This window comes from Pelophylax lessonae (genome assembly GCF_965119305.1).
Source record: "Pelophylax lessonae genome assembly, chromosome: 5".
Classification (NCBI taxonomy): Eukaryota; Metazoa; Chordata; class Amphibia; order Anura; family Ranidae; genus Pelophylax; species Pelophylax lessonae.
The window spans coordinates 17316417-17330124 of NC_138772.1; the positions used below are offsets into that span (position 1 = coordinate 17316417).

General features: G+C 47.5%; 1 protein-coding gene across 1 annotated transcript in view; it reads left to right on the forward strand.

Annotated features, from left to right (window-relative positions):
• OBSCN (obscurin, cytoskeletal calmodulin and titin-interacting RhoGEF) overlaps positions 1-13708 on the forward strand; it is a 740285-nt gene that overhangs the window by 709830 nt on the left and 16747 nt on the right. Inside the window, exons 112-115 of the mRNA XM_082257722.1 lie at positions 2237-2344; positions 8500-8667; positions 8768-8890; positions 11144-11311. Of these exons, the coding sequence (XP_082113848.1) occupies positions 2237-2344; positions 8500-8667; positions 8768-8890; positions 11144-11311 (567 nt within the window). The remainder of the gene's footprint in view (positions 1-2236; positions 2345-8499; positions 8668-8767; positions 8891-11143; positions 11312-13708) is intronic.

The following is a 13708-nucleotide window of genomic DNA, read 5'->3' on the forward strand; positions in this document are numbered from 1 at the left end:
CAATAGGACCAGAGCATGTATGTAAAATGAAAATGTACTTAAAGCGGAGTTCCACCCTAAAATAAAACTTACCTCCATCTTCTCGCTCTGGGTCACCTGAAAAACAAATGGATAATCGCAATTTTTTTTTTTTACTTACCTGGTTTAGAAGAAATTATACTTACCTTACTTCCTCTTCCTCCCCTCGGCGGCCACGGCGATTCGTCACTTCCTGGCTTTGCAATGATTCCTGGGAGCTGAATGTCATCGCTCCCAGGAATCAATGCGCCTGCACCGGCCCCGACGTCAGTCCCGGTGCAGGCGCCGTCATACCTTGCTAAACAGCTTCTGGGCATGCCCAGAAGCTGTGCAGGGATGACGCTGCGGAAGTGACGGCGGGGCCGGTGCAGTGCATCGTGGGACAGAAGAAGACGGAAGAGGACACGGAAGAGGATCGCGCTGGCTTCAAGCTGCCCACACCTGAGATGGCAGCGCTGGACAATACTTTTTCAAGGTAAGTATTTCTTCTAAAAGGTAAGTGCAACCCGGGACAGATCAGAGGCTAGCCATTGTGGAATGTACTAGCCCTGACTGTCCTGGGGGTATTTTTATCTAAATTTGACCCCAGAGGCCAGAACTCTGCTTTAAAGTGAAGCAATACCCTTTTTCACTTCTCAATGCATGTAAATACACTAGCTCTATGGGAAATCTTGGTCAGCTTGACATGGCACTGCTCCCAAACCATAAGTGACAATGATACCAAACTTGGGAAGCATGTTAAGGGGACCCAGGACTATGACATGGTAGGTTACCTAGGCAAGCTGGCCGACCAAACAATTGGATATGTTGTAGTCTTGGGTCCCCTCTCAGTGCTCTCTAAGTTTAGTGTCCCTGTCACTTATGGTTTGGGAGCAGTGCCATGCCAATGCAGACCAAAATTTCCCATAGGTGCCAGTGTTAGATGGGGAGCAGTGCCATGTGAAGCTGACCAAGTTTTCCCATAGACGCCAATGTTAGACAGGGAGCAGTGCCTTAACTAAGTTGACCAAGATTTCCCATGGACGCCAATGTTAGACAGGGAGCAGTGCCATGTGAAGCTGACCAAGATTTCCCATGGACGCCAATGTTAGACAGGGAGCAGTGCCATGTGAAGCTGACCAAGATTTCCCATGGACGCCAATGTTAGACAGGGAGCAGTGCCATGTGAAGCTGACCAAGATTTCCCATAGACGCCAATGTTAGACAGGGAGCAGTGCCATGTGTAGCTGACCAAGATTTCCCATAGACGCCAATGTTAGACAGGGAGCAGTGCCATGTGAAGCTGACCAAGATTTCCCATAAACGCCAATGTTAGACAGGGAGCAGTGCCATGTGAAGCTGACCAAGATTTCCCATAGACACCAATGTTAGACAGGGAGCAGTGCCATGTGAAGCTGACCAAGATTTCCCATAAACGCCAATGTTAGACAGGGAGCAGTGCCTTACCAAGCTGACCAAGATTTCCCATAAACGCCAATGTTAGACAGGGAGCAGTGCCTTACCAAGCTGACCAAGATTTCCCATAGACGCCAATGTTAGACAGGGAGCAGTGCCATGTGAAGCTGACCAAGATATCCCATAGACACCAATGTTAGACAGGGAGCAGTGCCATGTGAAGCTGACCAAGATTTCCCATAGACACCAATGTTAGACAGGGAGCAGTGCCATGTGAAGCTGACCAAGATTTCCCATAAACGCCAATGTTAGACAGGGAGCAGTGCCTTACCAAGCTGACCAAGATTTCCCATAGACGCCAATGTTAGACAGGGAGCAGTGCCTTACCAAGCTGACCAAGATTTACCATAAACGCCAATGTTAAAAACCGGTAGGAGTGCCCTGTCAAGCTGACCAAGCTTTGTCCATACTCTCGAGTGTACGTAAAGTGAGTGTACATAAAGTGGGGTATGCCTGTATTTGGGGGGAAAAAAAGAGACATACATTTTATTTGGGTACATCGTTGCACGACCACGCAATTGTCAGTAAAGTAACGCAGTGCCGTATCGCAAAGAATAGCCTGGAAGGAAAGGCGGTAAATCTTCCGGAGGTCATGTGGTTACAAAATAAATAAAAAATTCAATGTTGTGTTCTCTTGACTTTTTTCAGTGCTGGTTTGAATCTGATTGGCTACGCTGAGACCATACAGACCTGAAACATGTCAGACTGATGAAGCCACGTTTAGATAATTTTACTGTTTGACTGCGATTGTCTATCTTTGCAGCACCGGCTTTTGTGGAGGAACTGACAGACCAGACGGTGGTGGTGGGGCACTTGGTGACATTATCCTGCAGAACGGCGCAGCCGGTGACAAGCGTAGAATGGTTTAAAGGTGAGCTGAATTCCTAGTTTGAAAGGCTTGGCATTCTGTGTAAAACAAAAACAATTCACCTTTCATTAACCATATACTGCGGCGGTCAGCCCCGGCCAGGCAAAGTGACGTACCGGTACGTCACTAGCCTGGGAGCCAATAGTGGGCGAGCGCGCGCCGCCGGAGGCGCGCTCCTGCCTCGGCTCGTTCACGGGCACCTCCGTGCGTATGACCGGCGGACCCGATGTCCGCCGGTCACTCGCGATCGTCCGCTGTGAAGGGAGAAAAGCAGTCGGCTAATGTAAACAAAGCCGCCTGTCATTCTCCCCTGTGTAAAAGCACTGATCTAACGGTCCTGCTATGTAGGACCGTTGATCTGTGCTGTTACACACACAGCCACATCCCTGCACAGTAAGAAGCACACCCCTAGGGACACACATAGTCACTGCATCTCTAATAAAGTTAACCCCTTCCCTGCCAGTGTCATTTTTACAGTAACAGTGCATATGTATAGCACTGATTACTGTAGTAATGTCACTGGTAACCCCAAAAGTGTCAAAAATGTCAGTCAAGGGTCCGATCTGTCCACCACAATGTCGCAGTCCCGCAAAAGAAAATCGCAGATCACCGCCATTACTCGTTAAAAAAAAACCAACAAAAATGACAAAAATCTTTCCCTTAGTTAATAAATGCAATAACTTTTGCGCAAACCAATCAAAATACGCTTATTGTGATTTTTTTTACCAAACATATGTAGCAGAAAACAAATTGGCCAAAAATTTTAAAAAAATTTAGATTTTTAAATTTTTTGGGGGGAATTTCATATAAAAAAATTTGAAAATTTTGTTATTTTTGCAAAATTGTCGCTCTTTTTTTTGATTATAGCGCATGATCAAAAAATCACACAGGTGATCAAATACCACCAAAAGAAAGCTCTATTTATGGGAAAAAAAGGACGTCAAATTCGTTTAGGTACAGCGTCGCACGACCGCGCAATTGTCCGTTAAATTCATGCAGTGCCGAATCGCAAAATACCCCCTGGTCAGAAAGGGGGTAAAATCTTCCGGGGCTTAAGTGGTTAATACTTAAACCTGAGGTTTAATCTGCTTATATTTTGCCTTCCCTCCCCCTGGAGATCCTGTTGGAGGTGGAGCTTTTATGCATGAAAGTGGAAGCGCCTTTACACCTACTCAGACTTGTATAAAGTATTCAAAATTTCTACTTGAGTAAAAGTACAAGTGCTCGATCAAAAAGTGACTTGAGTAGAAGTGGAAGTGCTCGCAGAAAAAGTTACTTAAGTAGAAGTACTAAAGTATTCAACATTATTTTTACTTAAGTATTGCAAGTAGTTTTTTTCAAAAAATTTGCTACTTAAGTACTAAAAGTAAAAAGTACCAGTAGTTTTGAAAAAAAAATTCTACTCAAGTACTGAAAGTAGAAGTACAAGTACTGTGTTATGTAGTTATTAAAGAAAGAAGTCAAAAGTTTGAACATCATATTGTTTTTTATTATTTCAAATGATTTATTCAAATGATTAACCTAAAGGACAATCACAATTCCTTAGGCTGTAACTTTTTGTAAACAAAAAACAGATAAAGTATGTCCCTCCCTTCCCCTTTTAAAGCCAGGGGTGGTCTCCTTCCTGAGCTTCCTCACTCTCACAGCCAGGCAGATCACTTGAAGTTGAAGGGCCAGGGGTGGAAGGTGGTGTTTTTGGTTCGTCCATCTTTTCAGCTGATCAAAAGGCAGAACAGGAGCATGCGCAGTCTTCTTAATCGCGGTTTGATTTGATTTGCTCAATTGATGATGATGTGCCAGGCCGGCTTCATCAAACCTACAACGCTTAAAGTGAAAAATGCATCAAAAACTACTAACAAAGTGGCTGTGCTAAAAATGCTAATAAAGTGCCTGCAATTATATATACTGTATATATATATATATATATATTCTTCTTGTATTCAAAATCATCGCCCACAGTATCAAAAATAAAGTGACATGTCTGTGCTAAATGCAGTGCAAATTATTCCCACAGTGTAAATGTAATTCATATAAAATATATATGACAATACCACAATAAAATAAGTTGTGATTGTGAATAAGTTAGGTGCAAGTTTAAGTGTGTAAACTAAACTTTATAACGAAAAGTCCATAACTGAATTCCAGTGTGCAATCTAAGAAGTGCTGTCACTTGCTGTCAGATGCTTCCACCTTTCTTCTGTGATCTGCTCAAGTAAAGTGGTGGACTGGATAGCCTCTCTCTCTGCCTCTCACCTTAGTAGCACTGGCACTGCACTGGTTCAAAAAGCTGTCTATATTATTTTCATTATAAGAACTTGTCAGAACATGCTTCCACCACCTGTCCTTCACACTAGTAGTGCTCATTTGCTTTGCTCAAGTCAAGTGCCACTGCCAGTGGCCACTGCAGTGCAGGCACAGCCGCACAGGCAGAGGCAGGCCGCAGGAAGCACAGGCCGCACCACAACACAACACTTATGGTCCATGGACCATGGATGCAGTGGCGGAGCTAGACTTTTAAAACAGGGGTGGCAAAGGGGTGGCTAGGTATTATTTTGGGGGGTCAATATACAAAGTGTAATTTAGTGTCAGATTCGTCCACCGCAATGTCGCAGTCCCTCTAATGATCGCTGCCATTACTAGTAAAGACAGGATACAGGTGGTGGTGATCAGAGGATACAGACAGGATACAGGTGGCGATCAGAGGATACAGACAGGATACAGGTTTGCCCGCAATGATTATTGCAGAGTGCCACAGCAATGTCCCTAATGATTATTGCAGAGTGCCACAGCCTTGCCCCCAATGATTATTGCAGAGTGAGACAGCAATGCCCCCAATGATTATTGCAGAGTGAGACAACAATGCCCCCAATGATTATTGCAGAGTGAGACAGCAATGCCCCCAATGATTATTGCAGAGTGAGACAGCCTTGCCCCCAATGATTATTGCAGAGTGAGACAGCAATGCCCCCAATGATTATTGCAGAGTGAGACAGCAATGCCCCCAATGATTATTGCAGAGTGAGACAGCAATGCCCCCAATGATTATTGCAGAGTGAGACAGCCTTGCCCCCAATGATTATTGCAGTGAGACAGCAATGCCCCCAATGATTATTGCAGTGAGACAGCAATGCCCCCAATAATTATTGCAGAGTGAGACAGCAATGCCCCCAATGATTATTGCAGAGTGAGACAGCCTTGCCCCCAATGATTATTGCAGTGAGACAGCAATGCCCCCAATGATTATTGCAGAGTGAGACAGCCTTGCCCCCAATGATTATTGCAGTGAGACAGCAATGCCCCCAATGATTATTGCAGTGAGACAGCAATGCCCCCAATGATGATTGCAGTGAGACAGCAATGCCCCCAATGATTATTGCAGTGAGACAGCAATGCCCCCAATGATTATTGCAGTGAGACAGCAATGCCCCCAATGATTATTGCAGCATTTGCCCGCAATCATTGCAGAGTGCCAGCGTCTCCCCCCCCCCCCCCCCCCCCCCCTGAGACCAGCTTACTTACCTCACGGACGGACGGTCATCACAGCAGCTTCTCATCGGTCCGCGGCTCCCTGCATCTTCTCAGTCCTCCCGCCGGCGCCTCCTCGACCAATGGCACGGCGTTTGCCATTCGGCCAATCAGGAAGCGAGAGGACCTGCTCCCTGATTGGCCGGGGGAGGATCCATGTGACAATAGCGAATTTTCATTCGCTATTGTCACAGAATGGGCGGGCTCGGCCTCGGGACGCACTGCTCTGCTGCTCCCTGACCCTGGCCGCCAGCTTAGAGGGATCAGCCGGTTCTGCGAACCGGCTGATCCCATCCCACCACTGCCTGTGATTCCTCCGCTGCCAGCCACGCACCTGTCCAGGATCGGGGTGGCAACAGGGGTGTCAGGGACTTTTTCTGGGGTGTCAATTGCCACCCCAGCTAACCCTCTGGCTCCGCCACTGCATGGATGGTTGGATAATCATCATAGCCGTCAGTCTCACTCTTCTTGGTTCAAAAAAGCCACCCATGACCCGTGTGTATATAATATATTAATATTTTATATTGATTATTTGATTCTCAAATGGCACATTTGCCATGGCAAGGATTAGGCCCTCTCCACGGTCCACCTCACTCACCTCATAGAGAAGAAGATGAGATAACAAAGAAAATGCTCCGAGTCCTGCTCCCGCGTCCCGCCGCCCGTGTCACAACTCCTCTCAGTAAGGGCCCTAAGGGGTGGAGTCTGAGTGACACACAACACGTTTAGAGGCAGAGACCTTGAGCGGGAAGACGGCAGCAGGGCTCCTCCAGTGCGGTCTCTTAACTTGATGATCATGACAGTGATTCCGCGGGCCGCGGCGCGAGCGAGGCTGTGGGATTGATTGAATTGAGATGTGCTGCCTACTGCTACACGCTACCTACTACTACTAAATTGTGAGTCAGTATATTTTATTTCATTTTTATATATAAAAGCGGTATTGTTGAGCACTACTAGCCACTAGATCTCCTGGCTGTCACTTTGTCACATGTTGGGGAATCACAGCGGCTCGGCTCCAGAAGCGGCGGGTGTCCCTGTCATCCTGCCAGGGCCGCCAAGAAGTTCATCACCTAATCTTAAGTTATTAATATCTTATGAGGAGAGGACCTATGAGATTGAGAATTGAAATAATTAAATATATATATATGGCTTTTTGAACCAGTGCAGTCAGTGCCAGTGCCACAGTGCCACCCAGACGCTATCCACCAGTGCCACCCAGACGCTATCCACCAGTGCCACCACCATTAAGTGTGTTGGTCGGTCACTCGAGCACTGAAGGAGGTGGAAGCATCTGACAAGTGAAGTGACACTTTAGATTTGCACACTGGAATTCATATATGGACTTTTCGTTATAGATAGGTTTACACACTTCAACTTGTTGCACGCACCTGACCTAACTTATTTCATAACTTATTTTATTGTGATTTATTGTCATATTTTATATGAATTGAATTTACTGTTACATTGTGGGAATAATTATTTTCACTGCATTTAGGCTTTAGCACATTCATGTCACTTTATTTTTGATACTGTGTGGAGTGTGGGCAGGGCACTGGGGGCAACGATGATATTATATCGATTGCACAGGCACTTTATTCGCACAGCCAAGTTGTGTTTGTTAGTAGTTTCTTGATGCACTTTAAGCGCTGTAGCACCATTTGTTTGTTTCATATTTTCTTTTTATTGGAAAGATTTGGTATAGCAGCTTTTATTATACACAGCCTTTATTTTCCTATGCGCTGATTTACAAATGACATTATACACATTTTTTTGAGCTTTATGTAACCTGCCATCTACTGTTCTGGCAGTGGTAATTTTTTTAAAAGTAACGAGTAACTATGCAGCACAAAAAATAAATACTTGAGTAGAAGTATCGAAATCATCGAAAAAATGTAGTGAAGTAAAAGTAGAAGTAGGAGAAAAAAATTCTACTCTAGGAAAGTACAGATACCGCATTTCGGTACTTAAGTACAGTACTTAAGTAGTTCTACTTCGTTACTATACATCTCTGCACCTACTTCCATCAAACTGGATAGCCGCTCTTCAGTGTGTCTATAATATTATATGCATTAAAAATGGTTTAACAATTATTAGATGAAATAACAGTGTGGCAACTTACATCTTCACAGCTTGTACAATGCACCTTAGGCCAAACGGAGACAGTTCAGCTGTAGCCCACACATCATGGCTACTGAAGGGACTGGGGAAATGTCCCTGAAACTGTAGCACTTTTGCTCCTTTTGCGGGGAGGAGCGCAGGCTGTGCCTATTGGGTGTCCCAGGGAAGCAGGTGATACATTTCAATGTGTAGAGGTTCTCAAAGCCTGAGAAAGAGGCCTACACCTCGAAACACGTTGCATCCTGGAAGGGATAAAGACATTTTTTTTATTTATTTTTTTTCAATTGTGCTGGAAAATGTTTTAATTTAATTGAATTTGGACTTTTAGGTTTCTAGTTCATTGGTAAACAGTTTAGATGAAAAAAAGGTATCATTTTTCTAACTGTCAATGTTTATCTACAAAACCTTTTGTGAAGGCTTTTTTCAAGTAATTGCCCAGAGCCTAGTTTTACTGCTGTGGATATACTACAGCTTTTTGTATACCTAATCCTCACCAGTGACCGTTCTCATTCCAGATGGGGTCACCATTCAGAGTAATGAGCGAGTCCTCATCTCCTCCACCCTGAAGAACTATCATCTTCTCACCATCCTGGTTGTCAACTCCCAAGATTTAGGTATCTACGCTTGCGTGGCCACCAACCTTCTTGGCAATGCCTCCACCTGCTGCATTTTAAAGAAAGCCGGTAAGTGATAGGTATAATGGCGCTCATAGTGGTGAGAAAGCCCATGAGTATAACATAGGCTGACAGGGTGAGGAACTGAACGTAACTCTTCTGCCATCAGAAATCCCGTGCTGTCCCACCAGTCCTGATGTTGCCCAGGTGTACAAGGATGGAGCTCTCCTCGTATGGAAACCTGTAGAGTCCAACACACCGGTCACCTACTTCCTCCAGTACAGAAAGGAGGGTGAGTTTTCCCTTCCTTCCCTCTCCATTTTCTTTTATGTTCCTTCTCTTTCCAGCAGAACAGTGGCCTGCGTCCTCTGTCCCTTACTCCACCTCTCCTTTCCATTTCCATCTCATTCGCCCCTCTCCCTGTTCCCTTTTCTCTCCATTTTTCTGCTTTTGTCCCGGTAGTTTTTCTTCATTTGCCTCCCCATCTATAACACATCTCCTCTCTTTCTTTCTTTCTCTCCTCTCCTCCCCCTCTCCTCACCTCTCCTCCCCACTCCTCTTCCTCTCCTCACCCTCTCCTCACCCCTCTATTCCCTTCCCCAGCTTCCTTTCCTCACCCCTCTCTCTCCTCACCCCTCTGCTCCCTCCCCCCTCCACACCCCTCTACTCCCTCTCCTCTCCTCAACTCTCCTCTCCCTCTCCTGACCCCACCGCTTCTTCTTCTCACCCCTCTGCTCCCTCCTCCCTCCACACCCCTCTACTCCCTCTCCTCAACTCTCCTCTCCCTCTCCTGACCCCACCGCTTCTTCTTCTCACCCCTCCTCCTTCTCTCCTCACCACTCCACTCCTCTCCCCTCCCTCTTCTCTCCTCACCCCCACACTCCCTCTCCTCACCCCTCTACTCCCTTCCTCAGCTTCCTTTCCTCACCCCTCTCTCTCCTCACCCCTCTGCTCCCTCCCCCTCCACACCCCTCTACTCCCTCTCCTCTCCTCAACTCTCCTCTCCCTCTCCTGACCCCACCGCTTCTTCTTCTCACCCCTCCTTTTCCTCTCCTCTCCTCACCACTCCACTCCCCTCCCGCTCCTCTCCTCACCCCTCCTATTCCTCTCCTCACCCCGCGCTCCCTCTTCTCACCCCTGCACTCCCTCTCTTCACCCATCCGCTCCATACCCTTCCCTCTCCTCACCCCTCCACTCCCTACCCTTCCCTCTTCTCACCCCTCCCCTCCGTCTCCTCACCCCTCCCTCTCCTCACCCCTCCACTCTCCTCCCTCTTCTCACCCCTCCTCTCCTCGCCCCTCTGCTCCTCTCTCTCCCTTCACCCCTCTGCTCTCCTCCCGGTCCTCACCCCTCCTCTCCTTACCCCTCCTTTCCCTCTCCTCACCCATCCGCTCCATACCCTTCCCTCTCCTCACCCCTCCACTCCCTCTCTACACCACCCCTCCACTCCCTACCCTTCCCTCTTCTCACCCCTCCCCTCCGTCTCCTCACCCCTCCCTCTCCTCACCCCTCCACTCCCCTCCCTCTCCTCTCCTCACCCCTCCTATTCCTCTCCTCACCCCCGCGCTCCCTCTTCTCACCCCTCCACTCCCTCTCCTCACCCATCCGCTCCATACCCTTCCCTCTCCTCACCCCTCCACTCCCTCTCTACAACACCCCTCCACTCCCTACCCTTCCCTTCCCTCCTCTCACCCCTCCCCTCCGTCTCCTCACCCCTCCCTCGCCTCACCCCTCTACTCCCCTCCTCTCCCTCTCCTCACCCCTCTGCTCCTCTCCCTCCCTTCATCCCTCTGCTCTCCTCCCTGTCCTCACCCCTCCTCTCCTCTCCCCTCCTTTCCCTCTCCTCACCCCTCTGCTCCTCTCCCTCTCCTCACCCCTCTGCTCTCCTCCTTGTCCTCACCCCTCCGCTTCCCTCCCTCTCCTTATCCCTCCCCTTCCTCTCCTCACCCCTCCGCTCCCTCTCATCACCCTTCCCCCCCCTCCTCTCCCCTCCACCCCCCTCCCTCTCCTCGCCCCTCTATTCCCCTCCCTCTCCTCCCCTCTCTCTCCACACCCCTCTACTCCCCTCCCTCTCCTCAACCCTCCTCCCCCTCTCCTCTCCTCACTTCTCCTTTTCCTCTCCACACCCTCCGCTCCCTTTTCTCACCCCTCCACTCCCCTCTCTCTACTCACCCTCTTCCCTTGACTCATCCCTCCTCTCCCTCTCCTCACCCCTCCTCTCCCCTCCTCACCCTCTCTTCACCCCTCTGTTCCTCTCCCTCTCCTTACCCCTCTGCTCTTCTCCCTCTCCTCTCCCCTCCTCTCCCTCTCCTCACTCCTCCTCTCTTCACCCCTCTGCTCCTCTCCCTCTCTTCACCCCTCTGCTCCTCACCCCTCCTCTCCTCTCCCCTCTTCTCTGCTTTTGCTCTCTTGTCCAACTTCTTTTACTCTTCTCTCCCTTTTCTCTCCTTTCTCCTCTTCTCTCACCTCCTTTCATCTCACCCCCCCCCCCCTCTAGCTCTTTCTATTTTTGTTTCTTGATTTCCCTTCCTTGTCACTTTCACAGGTGAGGAATGGCGAGCCCTGACGCTGGACATTTCTGACTGCTGTTACTCCACACATAACCTGTCCGAGGGTCACCTGTACTCCTTCCGCATTGCGTGCATCAGTAAGGCCGGGATGGGTCCGTACAGCAACCCCTCCCCCAGTGTGAGGATCGGGCGCCCAAGTCCTGGTGAGTACCAAGCTCCTCTCTAAACATCATTTATCAATGTTTCTCCTTCCCTCTCTGAGTTAATTTTAATTCATGTAGCCGATAGGTGTTCCCCAGCCTATTACATTAGGGTGTGCACCCCAAAGCTAAAACACACATGCGTTTCTCTGCAGCCTCAGCTGCACTGCACAGTGAATGAATGGGAAGTGCTCTGTGCTGAGTGGCTTCTTGTTCATTCACAAACTGAAGCATAGTAAACACAGTTTACTATGCTTCAGTAATGAATAAACATGGTGAGTGAGTGTGTTCATGATGTTCATTTGGAAAAGGAAGGCGCTGGTAAATGACATATTTACTACATTGAGGGGAAAAAAGTATTTGATCCCCTGCTGATTTTGTACATTTGTGCACTGACAAAGAAATAATCAGTCTATAATTTTATTGGTAGGTTTATTTTACCAGTGAGAGACAGAATAACAACAAAAATATACAGAAAACGCATTTCAAAAAAGTTATAAATTGATTTGCATTTTAATGAGTGAAATAAGTATTTGACCCCCTGGCAAGACATGACTTAGTAGTTGGTGGAGAAACCCTTGTTGGCAATCACAGAGGTCAGACGTTTCTTGTAGTTGGCCTCAGGTTTGCACACATCTCAGGAGGGATTTTGTCCCACTCCTCTTTGCAGATCCTCTCCAGTCATTAGGGTTTCGAGGCTGACGTTTGGTAACTCCAACCTTCAGCTCCCTCCACATATTTTCTATGGGATTAAGGTCTGGAGACTGCCTAGACCACTCCAGGACCTTAATGTGCTTCTTCTTCCACTCCTTTGTTGCCTTGGCCGTGTGCTTTGGGTCATTGTCACGGTGGAATACCCATCCATGACCCATTTTTAATGCCCTGGCTGAAGGAAGGAGGATCTCACCCAAGATTTGGTGGTACATGGCCTCTTCCATCGTCCCTTTGATGCGGTGAAGTTGTCCGGTCCCCTTAGCAGAAAAACACCCCCAAAGTATAATGTTTCCACCTCCATGTTTGATGGTGTTGATGGTGTTCTTGGGATCATAGGCAGCATTCCTCCTCCTCCGAACACGGTGAGTAGAGTTGATGCCAAAGATCTCGATTTTGGTCTCATCTGACCACAACACTTTCACCCAGTTCTCCTCTGAATCATTCAGATGTTCATTAGAAAACTTCAGACGGGCTGTACATGTGATTTCTTGGGCAGGAGGACCTTGTGGGCGCTGCAGGATTTCAGTCCTTCACGGCGTAGTGTGTTACCAATTGTTTTCATGGTGACTATGGTCCCAGCTGCCTTGAGATCACTGACAAGATTCTCCCGTGTAGTTCTGGGCTGGTTCCTCACCGTTCTCATGATCATTACCGAGCTCATAATATTTCCTCCTCCACGTGCCCCTTCCCCGGAATTCTCTGTCAAGATCAATGGAACAACTTTCAGTCCTTCCACACATGCCAGGGTGCTAGGGGTAACCCTGGACTCTGCACTGTCCTTTCAGGCTCACATCCGATCCCTGTCCAAATCATGCCGCCTTAACCTCCGCAACATCGCTAGAATACGCCCCTTTTTAACCACTTAAGCCCCGGAAGATTTTACCCCCTTCCTGACCAGGGGGTTTTTTGCGCTTTTTTTACTGCGTGAATTTAACGGACAATTGCGCGGTCGTGCAATGCTGTACCTAAACTAATTTGACGTCCTTTTTTTCCCACAAACAGAGCTTTCTTTTGGTGGTATTTGATGACCTGTGCGATTTTTTGATCATGCGCTATGAACAAAAAAAGAGCGTAGATTTTGCAAAAATAACAATATTTTTCACATTTTTTATATGAAATTCCCAAAAAAAAATGTAAAAATCTAAATTTTTTAACATTTTGGCCAATTTGTTTTATGCTACATATGTTTGGTAAAAAAAAAATCGCAAAAAGCGTATTTTGATTGGTTTGCGCAAAAGTTATCACGTTTACTAACAAAGGGAAAGATTTTTGTCATTTTTGTTGTTTTTTTTTTAACGATCTGCGATTTTTATTTTTGCGGGACTGCGACATTGCGGCGGACAGATCGGACCCTTGACTGACATTTTTGACACTTTTGGGGGTACCAGTGACATTATTACAGTAATCAGTGCTTTATATATGCACTGTTACTGTAAAAATTACACTGGCAGGGAAGGTGTTCATTATATTGGAGAGGGAGGGGTTAATGTATGCCTGGTGCTTACTGACGTGTGTGGGGGGAGGTGACTGAGTGACACAGGGACAGATTACATGTTCAGCTATGCTGAACCCTGCAATCTGACCCTGCCTGTCACTGAGGAGATCCGCCCGCTTGTGTTTGCACAGGCGGGCGGATCTCCACACTCGATTCCCAGACGATCGGGGAAGAGCAGCGGCGATCGCCGC